The following is a 22654-nucleotide window of genomic DNA, read 5'->3' as shown; positions in this document are numbered from 1 at the left end:
TGAGGGGAGATTTGATAGAGGTATATAAAATTATGATGGGTGTAGATAGAGTGAATGCAAGCAGGCTTTTTCCACTGAGGCAAGGGGAGAAAGAAACCAGAGGACATGGGTTAAGGGTGAGGGGGGAAAAGTTTAAAGGGAACATTGGGGGTGGGGCTTCTTCACACAGAGAGTGGTGGGAGTATGGAATGAGCTGCCAGATGAGGTGGTAATTGCGGGTTCTTTTTTAACATTTAAGAATAAATTGGACAGATACATGGATGGGAGGTGTATGGAGGGATATGGTCCGTGTGCAGGTCAGTGGGACTAGGCAGAAAATGGTTCGGCACAGCCAAGAAAGGCCAAAAGGCCTGTTTCTGTACTGTAGTTTTCTATGGTTTCTATGGTTACCTGGGTAAGCTTCTCTCTCGTGCCTCTAATTTCCTTTATTCCATTGCGATACTGATACTGTAAGTTAAGCTTCTCCCTCTCAAACTGCGGTATGAATTCACTCAAATGATGATCACTACCTCTTAAGGGTTCTTTTACATTAAGCTCCCTCATAGGATCAGGGTTATTACACAACACCCAATCAAAGATAACCTTTCCCTGAGTAGTCTCAAGCACAAACTGCTCTAAAACGCTAACTCATCGGTATTCAATAAATTCCCTCTCTTGCGATCCAACTCCTGAAGTTTGTTTGATTTTCTTATTCCGCGAGCATATTGAAGTCGCCCATTACAATTGCGACATCACATTTATTACATGCCTTTTCCAGCTCCCTTTGCAATCTCAACCCCACACCTTCGCTACTATTTGCAGGCCAATAAAGGATTCCCATAAATCTTTTTTTTGTTTGTTTGTTTTAACCCTTGCAGATTCTTTTGTCCACCCACAAAGATTCAGCATTCTCTGACCCTATGCCACCACTTTCTAAAGATGTGATTCTATCTCATAGAACATAGAACAGTACAGCACAGTTCAGGCCCTTCGGCCCACAATAGTGTTGCGACCCTCAAACCCTGCCTCCCATATAAGCCCCCACCTTAGATTCCTCCATATACCTGTCTAGTAGTCTCCTAAACTTCACGAGTGTATCTGCCTCCACCACTGACTCAGGCAGTGCATTCCACGCACCAACCACTCTCTGAGTAAAAAACCTTCCTCTAATATCCCCCTTGAACTTCCCACCCCTTACCTTAAACCCATGTCCTCTTGTATTGAGCAGTGGTGCCCTGGGGAAGAGGCGCTGGCTATCCACTCTATCTATTCCTCTTATTATCTCGAACCAACTCAGCTACAATACCACCGCCTTTGCCTTCCTGCCCGTCCTTTTGACAAGACGTACATCCTTTAACGTTAAGCTCCCAACTGTCTTCTTTCAGCCATGACTCTGTGATGCCCACAACATCACAAGGACCAATCTCAAATTGCGCCAAGAGTTCATCCACCTTAGTCAAAATGCTGCGCCCATTTTAAATACAATGCGTTCAGTCCGCATCTGCGCCCTTTTGAATGTTGTCTATGTGGTACAATTTAACACTTTGCTCTGACTGTATGTGAACCCAGTCATTGGCTTGTCCTTCGTTATATTCATGTCACACCCATCGTCTATTTGTAAACCAGCTGGTTCATCCACAGCTCTATCATCCTATTTCCAATCTCCCTGCCATTTTAGGGTAAAAACACTCCCAACAGCTCCAGTAAATCTGCCCGTAAGAATATTGGTCCTCAGCGGATTCACGTGCAGCCCGTCCCTTTTGTACAGGTCTTACCTGCCCTGGAAGTGGTCCCAATTATCCAGAAATCTCAATCACTGCCCCCTGCTCCAAATCTTCAACCACAATTTCTCTGCCACCTCATTCTTTTCCTATTGCCACTGTCAGCTGACACAGGCAGCAATCCTGAGATTGCTACATTTGAGGTCCTGCTTCTCAGCTTTTTCACTAACACCCTGCGCTCTGATTTCCAGAGCTCTTCACTTTTCTCTTCCTATGTCATTGGTACCAACATTTGCCCCAACCTCTGGCTGCTCAACATCCCTTCTCGGGATATTGTGGCCGCATCCAGAAACATTTCGGACAATGGCACCTGAGAGGCAAAGACCATCGGTGTTTCCTTTTTGTGTCCACAAAATCGCCTACCTGTCCCCCTAACTATAGACTTCCCTATTACCGCTGCCATCCTCTTCAGCTTCCTGCTCTTCCGCGCATCATCGGGGAATTGCTTGAGTTCATGTACCAGCTCCTCGGAGAATAAGAGACTGTAGACTAGTGCGGGATGTGTTACATTGAGACTGGTACAGCCTCGAGAAGGAAACAGAAATTGTGTTCCTTTTCTGTGGCTCAGTACTGAACATGGGGTCCATTGTGAGAAAGGTAAAAGTCAGTAGAGCAAGTAAATGGACACCCCCCGCCCCCCCACCCCCCGCTGTTACCCTCTCCAGTGTTGCACAGTTCAACAGAAGCTGAGCAGTGAAAGCAGTGAAACCAGCCGCTCGACACGACACTCTCCTCTCAGGAATCACGTGTGCACTTGCTGCTCGCTGGAGCACCGGGGAATCTGCAAACTATGGACAGAGGGGAGGGTTGGGCCTTTCACGGTGAAACTGAATCAGATCAGAAATGTTTCTGGGCTATCGTTCATTCTCAGACACTCTTAGCTCTGACCTCCCGATTTCACCCAAACAATGTCTTTAACAATTTTTTTTTATTGAAGAAAAACTGTTGTGTGCTCCATGTTCATCAGATTGGGCATTGACAACCTATTTCTGTCCATCCAAAGATGTTCAGCAGAAACACAAGGAGACTCTGCGGGCAGAAACTGAAACACTGAGAGTCAACACGATCCTGATGAGGGAGAAGGTGAAGGTTTTCCAGCTGGTTGATCGATACGCTGAGCTCACGGTCATTTCTATTGTTCGAGATCGGAGACTGGTGGAACATGAGCTGCTGGCAAGAGGCAGAGACCATGAGGAGTGGAGAGAACAACATCTCCGCGGAAAGCTGGAAAAAATCCGGACTGATCAATTATTTACGAGGAGTTTTCTGCAAAAATTTAAAAGATCTGTCTTTGGAAACAAAAGAGGGATGTCGGCAGTAGTGGCCGGAGTCCCGGGAATCGGGAAAACAACAATGGTTCAAAAGATTGTTTATGACTGGGCCACGGGAAAAATATACCAACAATTCCAGTTTGTCTTCAGTTTCAAATTGAGAGATTTAAACTCCATTAACTGCAGAATAAACCTGAGGGAACTGATTCTGGATCAGTATCCTTACTTTGGGAATTCCCTGAGAGAGGTCTGGAAGAACCGAGAGGGATTACTGTTTATATTCGATGGATTGGATGAATTCAAACACAACATCGATTTTGCTGACGGTCAGAGAGATACAGAACCCAAGCACCAGTGCCCAGATCCCGAGTGGTGGTGTGAAGTGTCTGACATTGTGTACAGTTTAATCCAGGGCAAGCTGCTCCCAGGGTGTTCAGTGCTGGTGACCACCCGTCCCACTGCGTTACATTTATTGGAAAAGGCAGACATCAGTGTCCGGGCCGAAGTCCTGGGATTTGTTGGTGAGGAACGGAACGAATATTTCTTCAGGCATTTTGAAGATCAGACGGTGGCAGAAGCTGTTTTCAAACACATGAAGGAGAATGAGATCCTGTACACCATGAGCTACAACCCCTCCTACTGCTGGATCCTCGCACTGACACTGGGCCCATTCTTCACACAAAGAGTCAGGGACCCGCAGCGAGTTCCCAAGACCATCACTCAGTTATATTCCTATTATATTTACAACATCCTGAAAAACCACAGCCGTGAGATTGAGAACCCCCGTGAGGTGTTACTCAGTGTTGGTCAGATGGCCTTCAGAGGAGTGTCCGAGAAGAAGATTGTGTTTACAGATGGAGATTTGATCAGCTACAGTCTGCAGCCTTCCCAGTTCCTGTCCGGGTTCCTGATGGAGCTTTTGGAGAGAGAGGATTCTGCCCGGCGTGTGGTGTACACATTCCCACACCTCACCATCCAAGAGTTTGTAGCTGCAGTCGCACAATTCCTGAATCCACATCCCGGGGATATCCTGAAATTCCTCACTGAAGCACACAACACGACAGATGGGCGATTTGGGGTATTTCTCCGTTTTGTTGCTGGTCTCTCCAACCCAATGACAGCTCGGGGCCTGGAGGAGTTTCTGGGTCCATTTCCCCATCAAACAACCTGCCGGGTGATTGACTGGGTGAAGGAGGAGGTGAAACGCCAGAGTGGAAACACATGGAGTGAAACTGGGAAAAGGAGCCTCCTGAACACATTGCACTACCTGTTTGAGTCTCAGAATCGTGGACTGGCTCAGGCCGCACTGGGATCTGTGGAAACACTTTCATTCAGTGGAATGACACTGACCCCGATTGACTGCGCGGTCGTGTCTCATGTCATCAGACTCTGTGATACAATAAAACAGCTCGACCTGGAGAGCTGCCACATTCAGTGTGAAGGAATCCAGCGGCTGGGACCCGAGCTGCACAAGTGCCAGAAGTTGAGGTAACTTGATTTATCTCTCACTGTGAGCTGTGAAAATGTTCCATTGTGCTGTTTCAATGTAAGTGAATTTGGGTAAAACTAGCAAAATCAGATTGTGATGAATTGTGACAAATGCCCGGGGATCGGTCAGTAAACCCCAAGGACGGGAGAGTTCTGTGGTTCCTTGTGAAGGGATGTTGGAGACTTCATCAGATCAGTGAACAACGGCCATTGGTTTAATGGTGGTAAATCACAGGAATGGCTGTGTTTCTCGCTGCCTGTGACACGTCCATTGACAATGTTCCTTCTCACTGTTACTGACACCCAGACCGACACTGACTGCAGCAGGTGGGTCAGGGATTCACACCCCCTTCCCGGTGAGGGACAAGTACCGTCAGCAGACTGTCCCAGTGAGAAGGAAATAAATACCATTGTGAGATTGACCTCCCCTGCCCTTCCCCGTGTGTGACTATCAGCATCAGTCCACCTGTGTGACTGTGCTGACTACCACATACCCAGAACCCATGGGCGCATCTCCTCTCCCGATTGTGGGCCTCAGTTCAGACACACCCCTCCCGTACAATCTGTGGAAATATCCGCCGTTTGAATCACTTTGTTCATCAATTTGTCTGTTTGTGTTTAGACTTGGGGAGAATGAACTGGGAGATTCAGGAGTGAAACTGGTGTCTGCGGCTCTGAGGAACCCTGAGTGTAAAATACAGACACTGGGGTAAGTAACAGACTGTGGGAGATTGTGTTTACAGTCACTGGGTGTCTGACACTGAACATTAATGTTATCAGTAATTGTGTTACTGATAAACACTGGGGATTTGTACCGTCTCCTGTCTCTCTGTGTCCTTCACCCTCACTCTCTCTCATCTCCAGGCTGGACAAAGTCGGTCTCACAGATTCTGGTGCCGAGGATCTCGTCTCTGCTCTCAGTTCAAACCCATCACTGACGGAGCTGAACCTGGGTTTTAATAAACTGGGAGATTCAGGAGTGAAACTGGTTTCTGCGGCTCTGAGGAACCCAGAGTGTAAAATACAGAAACTGTGGTAAGTACCAGACTGTGGGAGATTGTGCTTATGGTCACTGGGTGTCTGACACTGAACATTAATGTGATCAGTAATTGTGCTGCTGATAAACACTGGGGATTTGTACCGTCTCCTGTCTCTCTATGTCCTTCACCCTCACTCTCTCTCATCTCCAGGCTGATGAGTGTCTGTCTCAAAGACTCTGGTGCCGAGGATCTCGTCTCTGCTCTCAGTACAAAACCATCACTGACGGAGCTGAACCTGGGTTTTAATAAACTGGGAGATTCAGGAGTGAAACTGGTGTCTGCGGCTCTGAGGAACCCTGAGTGTAAAATACAGAAACTGTGGTAAGTACCAGACTGTGGGAGAATGTGTTTACAGTCACTGGGTGTCTGACACTGAACATTAATGTGATCATTAATTGTGTTACTGATAAACACTGGGGATTTGTACCGTCTCCTGTCTCTCTGTGTCCTTCACCCTCACTCTCTCTCATCTCCAGGCTGGACAATGTCGGTCTCACAGATTCTGGTGCCGAGGATCTCGTCTCCGCTCTCAGCACAAACCCATCACTGACGGAGCTGGAGCTGGGATTAAACTCGCTGACAGACCAATCTGTCCCCGCTCTCCGCCGCCTCATACTGACCCTCCCGAGTCTGAAGTGGATCTGGTGAGTATTTGTGTTAATGTTCAATGTGATAAAATATCAGCGGATCCGCGGGTTTTCTGGTGATATTTGTCTGTGAGTGTTGTTGAAACATTAACCCCAGTCCCCTGTTACCGACACTGTTATGTAATCTGTTTATTTCGTCTTTATTCTCCCATCTGTTTCAGGCTGGGGAACAATCAGTTCAGTGAGACCGGGATGAAGGAACTGAGATCTCTGCAGGAACCCAGACCCGGACTGACGGTGACCGTTGGAACATCTGAATGTGTGAACATCCCCGCCCGTGGGATGGGGACATTTTGGCCGATTCCCCGCCCTCCCCTTTAACTCCCGCCCTTACCTTTAATGGCCGCGAGCCGGCTTTAATTCCCAACGTTTCTGACGGAGCTGACTCCCGTTCAGCGCTCTGTGACTTCGGAAGCGGTCCCCCAGTGATGTATTTCCGCCTGTTGTCCAACGGCGCATCTTCCGCTGGATGTGCGTGTTCGAGACTCCCCCACGTGAGACCCCGGGGAATTACACGGACAGAAAGAGCCCGGGGGCCGGGGCTCAGTCTGGGACACCGGTGTCCCGGGGTCGGATTATCCCGGGAGAGAATCCTTTTGCTCCCTTTGCTGAGGACGGTGCATTCGGCAGTCTGGCCGATATAATGATGTTAAATAGACAAATACCTCGGCAGTGACCCTGGATCTGCAGCGATCTGGGACACGGCCCTGAAGTGTGATTTTATAATCATCGGTTCCCCGATGCAGAGTGACGGTGAGAAACGGGACTGATTATTCAACCGGTCACCGTTGTCGCCGGTCAGTTAATTGTGTGTGACTGTGAGTGAGTCGGAAGCAGTTTATTTATTCCCGCACGTCAGCAGCTCACACATTGTTTAATTTACATTTGTCATGATGAAATCAATAAACCGCTGTAACTTCCTGTCTTGGTGTCGGACTCGAGTCTCATTAGAGGAGAAACAGTGACCTGGGGTTACTGCTGCCCCGCCGCACCCGGTGTACTGCAATAATGGGTCTGAGCTCCTCACACTGTTACAGCAGCCTCTCAGCTCCAAGCTCAGGGATGTCAGTAAAATAGTGTCTGGTCCCCAGGATCTCTTCACTCTCCATCCCCATCTAGGCTGACCACTGCTTCCTCATACCCCAGATACTTACACTACCCTGACCTCCACCTCCCTGCGCACTCTCCTTGCTCTCGCAGAAAAACAAACGACAAAGGAGATCAGAAAATGCAAACACGAGGAATCTGCTGGAAATTCAAGCCACACACACAAAATGCTGGTGGAACTCAGCAGGTCAGGCAGCACCTATAGGAAAAGGTACGGTTGACGTTTCGGGCCGAGACGCTTCGTCAGGACTAACTGAATGAAGAGATACTGTATTAAAAAGATTTGAGAGGGGGAGGGGGAGATTCAAAATGATTGGAGAAGACAGGAGGGGGAGGGATGGAGCTGAGAGCTGATTCAGTTCCACAGCAGCTCTTTTGAATCCTCCCCTGATGTTCATCTCTCACTCTCCCTGCGGGATGGGTCCCAGTCACCACTGTGTGGGTGAAGAGGTTTCCCTTGAATTTTCTGCAGACTGAAGAAGTCGAGCTGACTGCAGTTCTGTCTGAGATGTTCTTTACCCCTCAAATCTCTGGGCTGAGAAAGAATGACATTGGGAGTTAATCTCCTTATTCAGGGCTCATTTCCACATTATCGGTCATTTTCCCTGCTTCTAAAGGGTTGTTGAAAACACCACTCTCCTCTAAAGACTGAAAGCAGAATGGGAAACCATTAGTTGGATGTTCAACGGACTCGGGTTCAGAAACCAGAGGCTGGTCTGCACAGGGCAGAGTTTGGGGCTCTGGACGATGGTCGGTATAAGAACTTATGATGATGAGAAGGGAATCAGCAGTGGGGTGTGGCAGCTGATGACAGAGTAGCAACACTTGGAAGCTGATTGACAGAGAAAATCTTTCCATTGTCTGACTGATGACACAAACAACACCTGTGGTGAGGTGCCCCAATGGTCGAGGAAGATGTGTGTGTTGGGAATGGTTTTATCTATTGAGGGAGTTGTACCTGCTTGTGTATTCTGTAATATTATATCTGGATGGTTGTTATGGATTGTCCTATCTGAAATAATGTATTGATTATCTTATAATTTGTAAGATTTTGACTCTGAAACTGAATCAGGCTTGAATTTATGGTGCTCAATGAAATTATGGTGGTCATTCATGAGTTTATATTTTGAAGTAAGATTTTGGTGAATGATATTTGCCACTTGATTGTACCTTTGTAAGTAATCAGATTGAGTTAAACTGCTACAGCATCCTGGAATGTGTTGGATCGTGTCTGGTTTCTCTTGTCATTATCTGCACTTACTGCCTTGTTTGTTTGTAGTTCATGCATTTTCAATTTTGTTTTTCATTTTCTTAACCACCTTGTCCTGTATTTCTGCAAGGAACCCCTCTGTTTCTGGGAAGAGGTCTCCAAAACTCAGTCAGGTGCTCGATGCTTCCCTGTCACCACCTAGTCTGCTCAGATCGTTGGGATGTCTCCCATGGAGGGTCATATTCATTCCACTGGTTAATGTTTTCTTCCATAGTGATGATTCATTTTTCTGAGTTGGCCTCTCATTTAAGTTTCTGGTCTGTATTACTTATCACAATTGCATATACACACATGGAGTGCTGAATCGTGTTCATTTTTGATGAAAATATATACTTTCAAGTTGTATCTGACTGTTGTGTGATTTCTTTTTCATGTGTGTTATTTCTCTTCCTCCTTCTGTCCAATCTAAGTGGGTTTGAGTGTAAATAGTCTTTTCTAAAGTTATCATTTCAGTTCTTAGTTATCTTTGTAAATTTTGCTGATTGAAATGGGACCAAGATATTTTAATTTTAAAAAATGTCAATGTTGGTATTGATGAAAGTGTTTATTGCCGTTGTTGTATTTGTTAACTATTGAGCTCTGTTTGGCAGGGTTTTTTTAAGCCTTGAACTAAATTTTGTCAAAGGTTTTCCCTATTTCGCACTACTTTTTATTTTCTTTGCTTGTTGATATTCCAGATAGGTGGGTATCAAGAGTCCCAAAGAGGGGTCTTGGCCCGAAATGTTGATTCCCATCCATAGATGCTGCCTGACATGCTGAGCTCCTCCAGCACTTTGTGTGTAGTTCTCTAGATTTCTAGCATCTGCAGGTCCTCTTGTTTCCCAGATACTTATATATTTGTTGAAAGAACAATCTAATAGTGGGGTGTGTGTCTCTGTTGGTAAAATATTAATTAAAATCATTAGAAAGAGGTGGCATTGGGTTGGAAGGTGTAGAATCTGTGGGTAGAATTAAGGAACAGCAAATGTGAAAACAAAGATCCCTGATGGAAATTGTATAGAGACCTCCAATCAGTTGTAAGTATCTGGTCCACAAATTACAATGGGAGATTAAAAATGCTTGCCAAAAGGGCAATGTTACAATAGTCATGGAGGATTGTCATGCAGGTGATAAGGAAAATTAAGTGTGTTGTTCTCAAGAGGAGGAATTCCTAGAATGCCTACAAGATGCTTTTTTAGAGCAGCTCGTGGTTGAGCCCACTTGGGGATCAGCTATTCTGGATTGGGTGTTGTAATGAACTGGAATTAATTAGGTCACTTACGTTCAAAGAACCCTTAGGGGCAAGTGATCTAAATATGATCAAATTCACCCTGACATTAGAGAAGGAGAAGCTCAAGTCAGATGTGGAATAAATGTGAGGCTGCTTAACAAGATCACAGCTCATTGAATTACAGGAAACATACTTGTCTGGATCGAAGGTTGCCTGACTGATAAGGGAAAAAGAGTCAGAATAATGTGGGCAATTCTGTTTTGCTGTCGGTAACTAATGGTGTTCCGTAGGGGTCAGTATTGAGACCGCATCTTTTCATGTTAAATCTGAATCTTTTGGATAACTGAATTGATACTTGGGTAATTAACTTTGCAGCTGATACAAAGGTAGGTATGGGACAGGTAGTTTAGAGCAAAGCGGGAGCCTGCAGAAAGACTACGATAGGTTTGGAGAACAGGCAATGAAGTAGCAGATGAAATATAGTGTCCGGTCATGTACAATTGGTAGAAGGAATAAGGGCGTAGGAAAAAATTTTAAATGGGAGAAACTTGAAGAATCAGAAGTGTATCAGTACTTGGGAGTCCTTGAGCAGGAGTCCCTAAAGGTTTGCTTGCAGATTGAGTTGATTAAGGATGACAACTGTAATGTTTGCATATAAGAGCAAGGATATGACACTGTAGCTTTATAATGCATTGGTCAGATTGCTGTTGGTGTATTGTGAGCAGTTTCTGAACTCTTACCTGAGAAAAAAAAGATGTGCTCGTATTGGATCAGGTCTGGAGAAGGTTCACGAGAATAATTCCAGGAATGAAAGGGTTAATGTATGAGGAGCGTTAGATGGCTTTGACCCTGTACTCACTGGTTGAGAAAGAAGAGTGGGGATCTCATTTAAACCTATTAAGTATTTAAAGGCCTCGACTGAGTGGCTATGAAGAAGATGCACCCTACACGGTGTGAGTCTGGGACCAGAGGCCACGGCCTCAATGTATAGGGCATCCACTGACAGCAGAGATGAGGAGGAATTTCTTGAGTCAGGGAGTGGTAAATCTTTGGAATTCATTGCCACGGACAGAGTAGAGGCCAAGTCACTGAGTGTGTTTTCAATGGATGTTCAAGGATTAAGGGGAGAAGGCAGGAGAATAGTGTTGAGAGGGATAATGAATTGGACATGAAGGAATGGTGGAGCAGACTCGATTGGCTGAGCAGCCTCTGTCTCATATCTCGTGGCTCATGGTCTGAAGAAGAGGCTAGTGAGGTTGCATTAGGGTTAGGGTATTGTTAGGGTATCCGTGCCTGGATTATTGTATTCAGTTTTTGGTCGTTCTGCTATAGGAGAGAGGACGTCAATCTGGAATGAGTTCAGGGGAGATTTATGAGAATGGTTCCGGTACTCGAGGGACTGAGTTCTGCAGAGAGGCTGGGCAGGTTGGGACTTCACACCTTGAAGTGCAGGAGATTGAGTCTGACATGATGCAGGTGTTCCAAACCCTGAGGGTACAGAAATAGGGAATGTGAGCAGATGAGTGAACTCGGCCTTTTCTCCTTGGAGCGACGGAGGATGAGAGGTGACCTGATAGAGGTGTATAAGTTGATGAGAGGTGTTGATCGTGTGGATAGTCAGAGGTTTTTTTCCCAGGGCTGAAATGGCTGCTACAAGAGGGCACAGGTTTAAGGTGCTGGGGAGTAGGTACAGAGGAGATGTCAGGGGTAAGTTTTTTCACACAAAGATTGGTGAGTGTGTGGAATGGGCTGCCGGCAACGGTGGTGGAGGTGGACACAATATGGTATTTTAAGAGACCTTTGGATAGGTACATGGATCTTAGAAAAATAGAGAGCTATGGGTAAGCCTAGTAATTTCTTAGGTAGGGACATGCTCGGCACAACTTTGTGGGCCAAAGTGCCTGTATTATGATGTAGGTTTTCGATTTTTTTTTTCCCCTTTTTCCCCACTTTTGTGGAATGAACAACCAGTGGGCACCACTTTAAGGTGAGATAGGATTGATTTAATAGGGATCGCAGGGGAAAGTTATTAATCCACTCTCCCTTCCGGTTTCACTAGCACGATGAACCCACTCTCAGGTTAAAGGAGCAATAACACATACTACATCTGGGTAGTTTACAACTCGATGGCATGAACATTGATATCTTTAACTTCCACCTCCACCTTTTCCTTTCATCAACCCACACGCTCGTCTCCTCCATTCTGTCTCCCCACTTCTCTCTTCACTGTGGATCGTCTCCCTGTGGTTCCGCTTTTACTTCCTCTTTTCCCCATGGTCCGCTCTCCTATCCTATCAGATTCCTTCTTTTCAGCCCTTTGCATTTTCCAGCTTCCACCTCACAGCGTCTCACTTCATCTCCCACCTCCCCCACCCACTCACCTTCACTTTTATCTGGCTTCACCTATCATCTACCAGCTTGGACTCTTTCCACTCCCCGCACCATCTTATTCCGGCTTCTCCCCACTTCCAGTCCTGATGAAGGGTCTCGGCAGGAAATCTCTGTTTTGATTTGTCCCCCTCTATAGAAGCTACCTGACCTCCTGACTTCCTCCAACATTTTGTGTATGTTACTCTGCATCTCCAACATCTGCAGAATCTCATCGGGATAGAGTGCAGAATGCAGAGACTACATCGGGTCTCACTAATGTCGAGGAGGCCATACCGGGAAAACTGGAAACAGGAGATGATCCCAACAGGCATGATGTTGAAAAGTTGCCTTATATGGAAGGACTGTTTGGGACCCTGACTGGTGGTGGGGAGAGTGGTTTGGGGCAGGTCTGTCACTTCATCCACTTGCAGAGTTGGCTTCCAGCCCCCTACACCTCTCCTTATCGCTGTAAACCTCTCCCTTTTGTGGACAACACTTCCACTTGGTGGTGATTTGCCACAATAACAGGAGCCCCTGATTTGTGGACACTATTGTCACCAGGTGGCGCTCTGCCGCAATAACACTGAGAGACAGAAATGTGACCCTGCAGTCTGCTGAAATGTTTATTCAAGATTCAAGGTAGTTTAATTCCATTTCCAGCAGACAAGTGTAAATGGGATCAAAATAATTATTACTCCGGCTTCAATGCAGCACAAAAACACAATAGTAAAAACATATATCCACAGCTTATAAACTGTGCACAGATTGATTGTATGTCCATAAAGTGACGCTCAGCATAGTCAAGTCAAGTCACTTTTTATTGTGATTTCAATCATAAACTGCTGTTACAGTGCACAGTAAAAACAAAACAACATACCTCCAGGACCATGGTGCTACATGAAACAACACAAAACTACACTAGGCTAAGTGACACAACGCAAAGCTACACTAGACTATGTCAAATAACCCAAAAACCACACTTGACTACAGACCTACACAGGACTGCATGAAGTGCACAAAACAGTGCAGGGCAGTACAATAAATAATAAACAAGAAAATAGGCACAGTAGAGGACAAATTACTTTATAATAATAAATGATAAAATAATAAATAAAAGTATGCCTGCATATAACATGACAGACAGGAAATGATAAAGTAGAGGTGTTTGGTGGTGTGGAAGGGTGGGTTAGTTGGGTAGAGACATTTATCAGCCTTACTGCTTGGGAAAAGTAGCTGTCCCAGAGGCTGGCAGTCCTGGTGAGGATGCTGTGCAGTCTACCTCCCGATGGGAGTGGGGCAAACAGTCCATGAGTGGGATGGGTGGAGGTTGATTATGAAAATCAGGTTGGTGTTTCATCTCAAGAGAGAGAATTTGGAAAATACCAATGAGATGCCTTTTTGAACAGCTTGTAATTGTGCCCATTAGGGAAAAGTTAATTTTGGATTGGGTGTTGTGTAATGAACCAGATTTGATTACGAAGCTTATGGTAAAGGAAACGTGGACTTGGTGATCATAATAAGTTAGAATTCACCCTACACTTTGAGAGGGGAAAGGTATAACAAGATGCATCATTATTAGTGGAGTGAGGAGAATCCTGGAGGCATGGGAGAAGAGCTCACCAAAGTTGATTGGAAGGGGACACTAGCATGGATGATGGCAGAATAGTAATGGCTGGAGTTGCTCAACTTGACAGCCTCAGGGTTGAAGAGAAACACATCATACTCCACCTGCACAGCTCCAACCTGAAGGCATGAATATCGATTTCTCCTCCAGTTAAAAAAAAACACTGCCCATAGCCTTTCCTTCTACTCTTCACTCTGGCCATTCACCATTAGTTATGTAAATATGATGCTACCATTCATTAAGAGAGGTCTATCCATAATCCACAATGTTGAGATGTTATAAGGCAATAGTTAAACCACACAGACTATTATGAACGGTGTAGGGACTCATCTCAGGAAAAATGTGCTGGAATTGGACAGAGTCCAGAGGAGGTTCATAAAAATGATTCTGAGGCTGACAGGTTTAAAACATGAGGAGCATTTGATGTATCTGGGCCTGTGTCCTATAATGTTTAGAAAAAAATGAGGGAGGCTCTCAAACACTGAAAAGCCGAGAAAGAGTGCATGTGGAGATTATTTTTCCTGCAGTCGGGGACCAGGGGAAAACACCCTCAGAATAGTGGGACCTCCATTTAGAACAGAGAAGAGGAAAACTTCTCTCGCTGTGTCTTATGATTCAACACAACTGTGTATGATGTAAGCTCCTGTGTCCATTCCCCTTGCTCCCCTTAATTATTATTTATCTCCACCTCAAAAATACCCAGCCAACCGGCCTTCACACCCTCAGGGCAGTGAATCCCAAAGATTGTACACTCAAATAGATAGATACCTCATTGATCACAAAGCAAAATTAAATAGAAAATATAAATTTCCAAGAATTTTCACACATCTCCATTTGAAATGAGCATCCCTCATCGACCCCTCTCTGTGGCTCTCTGACTGACGAGGAGAGATACTCTATCAAGATGCTCCACAAATACCCTATCGTTTGTGAATATGTTCTAAATTCAGGGCCAAATCATCTCACCTCTGCTGGTAAATCATCCCATGTATTACATTGGTCAAACTGCTCTGCTGGCTCCATAGCTACTCTTAAGATTTCTTTCTGCTTGGGGCTTAAAACCGTGCAAAGAATTCCAGGTGTGCCATCACTACCCTGTACAATGGTAGCTACACTGGCCCATTACATCATCTCCACTCTCTGTGCGGTGATGGTCAAAATACAATCTGCCTTTTGAACTATTTGATGCAGAACCAGAACATCGTCATTAGATTTCTTTCCTTTGCTTCTGTGTTATCAATATATTTGGACATTTCCCATCTTGTTCCCTCCTCCAGGGGATTAAGCAGTGAACATGTTTACTGAGCATATAAACATGTACCAGAGCCTGTCTGCAGGGTTAGTACTTTGCTCTGGGTGTAAGATGTGGAAATCCCGGGAATCTTCCTGTCTCCCAGACGGCCATATCTGAGCCAGGTGCACTGAGATGCAGCTGATGAGAGAACGCATTAGGGATCTGGAGCTGCGGCTTGATGACCTACAGCTTATAATGGAATGTGAGCAGGAGATCGATAAGTGGGTGACTGTCAGGGAAGGGATGGGAAGAGCTCAGATAGCAGAGAGCACCCCTGTGGCCATGCCCCTCAGTAATCGTTATCTTGTTTTGGAAGCTGCTGAGGGGGATGATGTGACACAGGACGACCACGGCGATCCGGTCTCTGGCACTGGGTCTGGTTCCGTGGAGCAGAAGGGAAAGAGGAAGATGATCTCTGTTTTAAGTCATCATAACCTGAATCCCAACTTTGGCTATCATGGGTATCAGAATCATGCTGCACAGAACCGTCTGCATTGGCAGACATTTTAGCTGTACTTCGAGTTACTGTGCAGGAAGGATAAATGTTAAAATCCATCTGTGGGTTGTCAGTGGTTGGCTTAGTTGTCAACTGAACTGCAGGAACAACTTTACCATCTGCCAGGTCATTCCCTAACAGCAAAGTAACATCTTCCACTGGTAAACTGGAGCATAATCCGATCTTAACAGGTCCTGAAACTAAACTTGACTGTAAAGTTACCTTGTACAATGGCACAGAAACCATGCCTTTAATAAAATTTATCTCACCAATGTTAGTCTCATCATCAAACTTTAGAACACTGTCTAATATAAGTGACTGAGAAGCCCCAGTATCTCGAAGAATTTTCACTGGTACCGGGGTTGACCCTTCCTTTACTAATACAAACCCATCTGACATAAAATGATCGAATCCCTTCTTAACTCGGTCAGACATCTCAGTCCTTAACTGAGCCTCAACAGAATGTTCAGAACGCTGTGGGTTTACAGGTGCTTCAACATACTGATCACAGGCATGTGGGACGGCCTCCTTTTCCTTTTTCTTCTTCAGGACAGAACAATTAGCCACTATATGACCAGCTTTCTTACAATAGTAACAAGACCAGAATATTTCTCCTTCAACTGCTTCCCTTCATCCTCACTCTTGTTGCTAATCCCAGTATTAATTTCTGGTTTACCCTGGTTATCCCTGCTACTCTTTTGGAAACTCTTACTCGGGGTAAACATAACCTTGTGGGTTAAAGCAAACTCATCTGCTAATCCAGCAGACTCCTGCAAAGTGGCAGCATCCTTTTCATCTAAATACATCTTTATGTCACCAGGGACACACCTTTTGAATTCTTCAATTAAAACCAACTCTTTCAAGCTGTTAAAATCATCATTTATTTTATTTTTATATGTGAACCAGCGGTCAAAACACACAAATTTCTCATCAGCAAATTCCATATAAATCTGGTTCAGGGATTTCCTCAAATTTCTAAACTTTTGCCTGTATGCTTCTGGGACCAACTCATAAGCTTTGAGCACAGCCTGTTTCACTATGTCATGATCAGCTGCTTCATCAACTGTCAAAGCAGAATAGGCTTGCTGAGCCTTTCCCTTAATTACACTTTGTGGCCAACCCTCTTTTGGCCACTTTAAACTCTGAGCAACCATCTCAAATTGCTGGAAGTATTTATCAACCTCTGCCTCGTCAAATGGAGGTACCAATTTAACTTCTCGACTGGCCTCAAACTTATCACCAGAGTCTAACGTGAGACACCTTTGCTACAATCTTTCTATCTTTTCCAGCTTGAACATCCACTGTCTTTCTGCTTCCTCTCTGTTTTTCTGCCTGTCCAGCCTCAAACTCCCTCTGCCTTTCCACAGCCTCCATCTTTAATTTTTCTAACTTGTACGGGCGCTCAAGCTCACTAGGTTTACATTCAGGAAACACTTCCAACTCTTCCACTTTAAACACACCCTTAGATACATAATGCTCAGTATGATCTTCTGCATCTGTGCCCTTCTCATTGTCAATTTCACCTTAGCAAGTTTTAACCTTTTAGCAATACTCAACAACTCAATCCTTGTGTCCTTTAGTGCCTCAGAGGTTGATGCTTCCAGAAATCTATCAACATCCATTGCTGCTGATTTTCCACACACAAATAAATCAAAGGGATTTCCCCAATGAAATTGATAATTAATCAATACGCCCCCAAATCTGCTCATATCCCGGATGCAGGCCCCAGATTTGTTATGAACCGTAACACTTTAGAAATGAACCAGCATCAACAGACTACAACTGGAGTCTGGTTTTGATGTTAAATCCACTATCCTTAATAGTATCTACTTATAATATTGTAACTTAAGCAAGATAAACAAAAGTTAACAGTACTATGTGTACATGTGTGTGTAAATATAACTCCCAACTACTGAGCTCAGGGAAAACAAGGCTTAGAGTCTTGAGATGGTAAAGTATGAAAGTTCAGTTCATCCACAGAATAGGTGATGAGAGAGAGATATTTGTAATCCAGGGTAAATGTTGAGAGAAGGCAATTATGTCAAATTCCACAGGTTCCACGGTGGTAAAACGAGAGAACAGTAGCTGTAGGTTTTATCTGTTCTCGTTTCACATCCACATACGAATTATCACCGAAAGTGACTTGTCACAAGGGGTATCGTCTTCAAGTGAATTACAACACACCAAGGCAAGTGTTAACACATAGGTGGTCTCCACAGGATACCCCAAATCAGATCCAATCCTATGGATCAAACAAGGTGACAACCACACATTCGATGTTCGCTGAATCGATAATTAACCCACCCTTGTGGGCAGAGGAAAGTTCGAAACAGTGACCCTTGGTCACTAGTTCCCTTGCTTCAATCCTTCCATTTTTCTGCCTTTGTCTCCATCTGAATCTGAGTGTCTGTGTCCAAAATTAAAACTAAACAAGCTGCGAGCAATGTAACCAAGCTGCAAGTCAGACTGATTCACCTTCTTAATCTCTCTCTTAAAATGACAGTCCACAGCAAACAAAACCTCGTGATTCATAATAACAGCAACTCCCCATTGTGAACTGACTGATGTGCCAGTAGTTTGGATGACTCAGTGAATCCTTTCCCACATTCTGAGCAGGTGAATGGCTTCTCCCCAGTGTGAACTCGCTGATGATTCTGTAGGTGGGATAACTGAGTGAATCCCTTCCCACAGACTGAGCAGGTGAATGGCTTCTCCCCAGTATGAACTTGCTGATGTCTCTGTAGGGTGGATGACTGAGTGAATCTCTTCCCACATTCTGAGCAGGTGAACGGTTTCTCCCCAGTGTGAACTCGCTGATGTCTCTGTAGGTAGGATGACTGAGTGAATCTCTTCTCACAGACTGAGCAGGTGAACGGCCTCTCCCCGGTGTGAACTGACTGGTGTGCCAGTAGTTGGGATGACCGAGTGAATCCCTTCCCACAGTCTAAGCAGGTGAATGTCCTCTCTCCAGTGTGAACTGACCGGTGTGCCAGTAGTTTGGATGACTGAGTGAATCCTTTCCCACATTCTGAGCAGGTGAATGGCCACTCCCCACTGTGAACTGACTGGTGTGCCAGTAGTTTAAATGACTGAGTGAATCCTTTCCCACATTCTAAGCAGGTGAACGGCTTCTCCCCAGTGTAAACTCGCTGATGACTGTGTAGTTGGGACAATTGAGTGAATCCCTTCCCACAGACTGAGCAGGTGAATGGCTTCTCCCCAGTGTGAACTCGTTGATGACTCTGTAGGGTGGATGAGTGAGTGAATCGCTTCCCACATTCTAAGCATGTGAACGGCTTCTCCCCAGTGTGAACTCGCTGATGACTCTTCAGGTGGGATAACTGAGTGAATCTCTTCCCACAGACTGAGCAGGTGAATGGCTTCTTCCCAGTGTGAACTCGCTGATGTCTCCGTAGTTGGGATGACTCTGAATCTTTTCCCACAGACTAAGCAGGTGAACGGCTTCTCCCCAGTGTGAACACGCTGATGTCTCTGTAGGTGGGATAACTGAGTGAATCTCTTCCCACATTCTAAGCAGGTGAACGGCTTCTCCCCAGTGTGAACTTGCTGATGTCTCTGTAGGGTGGATGAGTGAGTGAATTCTTTCCCACAGACTGAGCAGGTGAACGACTTCTCCCCAGTGTGAACTCGCTGATGACTCTGTAGGTGGGATAACTGAGTGAATCTCTTCCCACAGTCTGAGCAGGTGAATGGCTTCTCCCCAGTGTGAACACGCTGATGTACCCGTAAGTGGGATAACTGAGTGAATCTCTTCCCACAGTCTGAGCAGGTGAATGGCTTCTCCCCAGTGTGAACACGCTGATGTCTCTGTAGGGTGGAAGAGTGAGTGAATCTCTTCTCACAGACTGAGCAGGTGAACGAGTTCTCCCCAGTGAGAACTCGCCGGTGAGTCATTAGGTCAGATAACTAAGTGAATCCTTTCCCATAAATTCAGCAGATGACCAGCCTCTGCTCGATGTGAACTGACTGGTGAGTCCACAGGTGGGAAGACTAACTGAATCCCTTCTCACACACAGAACAGATGAATGGCCTTGTCCAGTGTGAACTTGCTGGTGGACCTTCAGTTGAGACAACCGACTGAATCCATTCCCACTGTGTAAAATGACGGGTGTGCCAGTCAGTCAGATGACCAAGTGAATCCCTCCCAACAGTCTGACCAGGAAGGATGGTCGATTGAATCCCTTGCTCCACTTCTTAAATATCTAGACAGAGACAGCAAAACTGGCGTGCCGTCTTTGCGATTCCTTGAGACAAATTCCCTCTTATTTTTAACCTGTAAAAAGATTTACAAAATCCATCAGTGGGTGTAGGACAACATTTCAGATGAGATTACTTGAGTTGTCAAGGTTTGGTCTGGTATCACACTGTTACAGTGAGGTTCAACCCAAATTCAACAGAGAAATCATCTTCTGACTGGTCACAGTGCTGGTATCTGGAATGACCATCAATTCCCTGATGCTCTTCCTGTCTCTATCAGAATGGGGCATTTCTGCTGTCTCCAATCTGTGACTTGGCTCAGTTTGACTCTCTCCATTGGTATTATTCCCTGTTCCTGCTGAGCAGCATGGGTGCCTGGCCCCACAGTAACTGAAACAGTATCAGGCAAATTGTATTTCTTGACGTGCAGCGAGGATTTTCTTTCATGTATTATTAACTTAAAGTTCCACAGTTTTAACGCCATATAAAAAATTCCAGCTGAGATGAACATGGTTGGTCCGCACAGCTATGAAAAGGACTTAGAGTGAATTTTTGTATTATTTCAGGTTCTTGTCACAGTCACAGAAAATTACAACACAGAAACAGGCCCTTTGGGCCATCTGGTTTGTGCTGAACTATTTAAACCACCCACTCCCATACCCCTACCATCCAGGTACCTATGCAAACCTCTTCAATGTTGAAATTGAGCTCACATGCACCACTTGTGCTGTCTGCTCATTCCACACCCGGATGACCGTCTGTGTGAAGAAGTTTCCCCTCATGTTCCCCTTAACGTTTCACCTTTCACCCTTAACCCATGGCCTCTGGTTGTAGTCCCACCCAATCCCAGTGGAGAAAGTCAGCTTGCTTTTACACTATCTATGCTCCTCTATCACAATCAAATCTCTGCTTAATCTTCTACATTCCAAGGAATAAATTCCAGACCTGTTCAATCTTTCCTTAAAACCCAAGTCCTCCAGACCTGGTAACATGCTTGTGAATTTTCTCACAACTCTTTCAACATCTTTTACATCTTTCCTGTAAGTAGGTGACCAAAACTGCACACAATACTTCAAATTATGCCTCACCAATGTCTTATACAAGTCAACATAACATCCACCTATTATTGTCAGTACTTTGGTTCACAAAGGCCAATGGACTGAAATCCTGCTTTCCGTCTCTATCTTACTGTGACACCACTTTCTGTGAACTAAGGACCTGTACTCCCAGGTCCCTTTCTTCTACAACAGTCCTCTATGCCCGACCAGTCACTGTGAAAAACCTGCCTTGGTAGGTCATACCAAAGTGCAACAACTCGCACTTGTCTACATTAAATTCAATTTTCCGCTTCTCAAACCATTTTCCCAGCTGGTCCAGATCGCACTGCAAGTCATGATAGTCTTCCTCGCTGTCCACTACACAACCAATCTTGGTGTCATTCACAAATTTGCTGATCCAGTTAACCACACTATCATCCAGATTACTGATATAAATGACAAACAACAACAGATCCAGCACTGATCCCTATGACACACCACTAGTCACAGGCCTCCAGTCAGAGAGGCAACCATGTACTACCACTCTCTGGCTTCTCCCAAAGTCAGTGTCTCATCCAATTTACTATCTCATCTTGAATGCGGAGTGACTGAACCTTCTTGACCAACCTCCCATATGAGACTTTAAGTGCCTTGCTAAAGTCCATGTGGACAACATCCACTGCCTTGCCTTCATCCACTTTCCTGATAACTTCCTCGAGAGACTCTATAAGATTGGTTAGACATGACCTACCGTGCACAAAGCCATGCTGTCTATCCTTTATCAGTCCACACCTATCCAAATACTTACAGTATATATCCGGTTCCTGCACAAATGTTCCAATAACTTACCCAAAAACTATTGGGAAGCTTTCAGAAACCAACAGCAGACAACTAAAATAAAGTCAAATGAGCTCAGGGTGTGGAATCATGATATTGTAGTCATTAATGGGTCTTGGTAGCACCCAACAGTCTGAGGCATTCAGAGGAACAAATTATCCCGGCCTCAATATCTCTTGAAAACCAAGATTCCCTGCACCTGTAACTTCTCAACTTTTATTTCAGCAGGCACATACAAACTCTACATCCTCAAAATTTCACTTCTGAAGGCCTCCCACTTACCAAGTACTCCTTTGCCAGAAAGCAGCCTGTCCCAAACCACACTTGTCAGATCCTTTCTCAGACCATCAAAATTGACCTTTCTCCAATTTAGAATCTCAACCCGTGGTGCAGATCTCTCTTTTTCCATATTTACTTTGAATCTCATGGCATTATGATCACTAATTTCTGTCACCAGCCCTGGATCATTTCCTAACAGCTTTTTGCACACTTCTACGTCAGGAATTCAATGTACAGATTAAGGGCACATTTGACAAACTCTACCCCATCCAGCCCTTTTACTGTATGGGAGTCCCTGTCAATATATGGAAAGTTAAAATCACTTACTGGAACAACCTTTGTATCGTGGCATGGTGCAATCTCTCTACAAATTTATTCCTCTAAATCCCTCAGACTGTTGGATGCAACCAAGTCCCAACAATGGATACAACTTAATAATTTCCTGTCCTGAGCCCATCTGGCTTCCCTACGATGCTTCTTGCATTGTGATATACACAGCTCAGCACATTCATCGCACCATGCTCAACCATTTGATTGCTGACTCTGTCTGAGGTCTGAACAACATCTGACTGGTGTCAAGAAAACAAACTCTCCCTCATGGTCACAAAAACAGAGGAGCTGATTGTGGACTACAGGAGGAATGGAGACAGGCAACCCCTTATTGACATCAATGGATCTGGGGTTACGAAGGTGAACAATTTTAAGT

General features: G+C 45.0%; 1 protein-coding gene across 1 annotated transcript in view; it reads left to right on the top strand.

The window, feature by feature from the left end:
* The window catches only part of LOC134342211 (NACHT, LRR and PYD domains-containing protein 3-like), a 69929-nt gene extending 57795 nt beyond the window's left edge, over positions 1–12134 (top strand). Inside the window, 7 exon segments of the mRNA XM_063040183.1 lie at positions 2764–4519; positions 5142–5228; positions 5384–5554; positions 5710–5880; positions 6036–6203; positions 6368–6464; positions 6467–12134. Of these exon segments, the coding sequence (XP_062896253.1) occupies positions 2764–4519; positions 5142–5228; positions 5384–5554; positions 5710–5880; positions 6036–6203; positions 6368–6464; positions 6467–6850 (2834 nt within the window). The 3' untranslated portion in view covers positions 6851–12134.
* Positions 12135–22654: the final 10520 nt, after the last annotated feature.

This window comes from Mobula hypostoma, unplaced genomic scaffold, assembly GCF_963921235.1.
Source record: "Mobula hypostoma unplaced genomic scaffold, sMobHyp1.1 scaffold_88, whole genome shotgun sequence".
NCBI lineage: Eukaryota > Metazoa > Chordata > Chondrichthyes > Myliobatiformes > Myliobatidae > Mobula > Mobula hypostoma.
The sequence above is the reverse complement of the archived record's forward strand: the minus strand, read 5'-3'. Positions and strand labels throughout refer to the sequence as shown.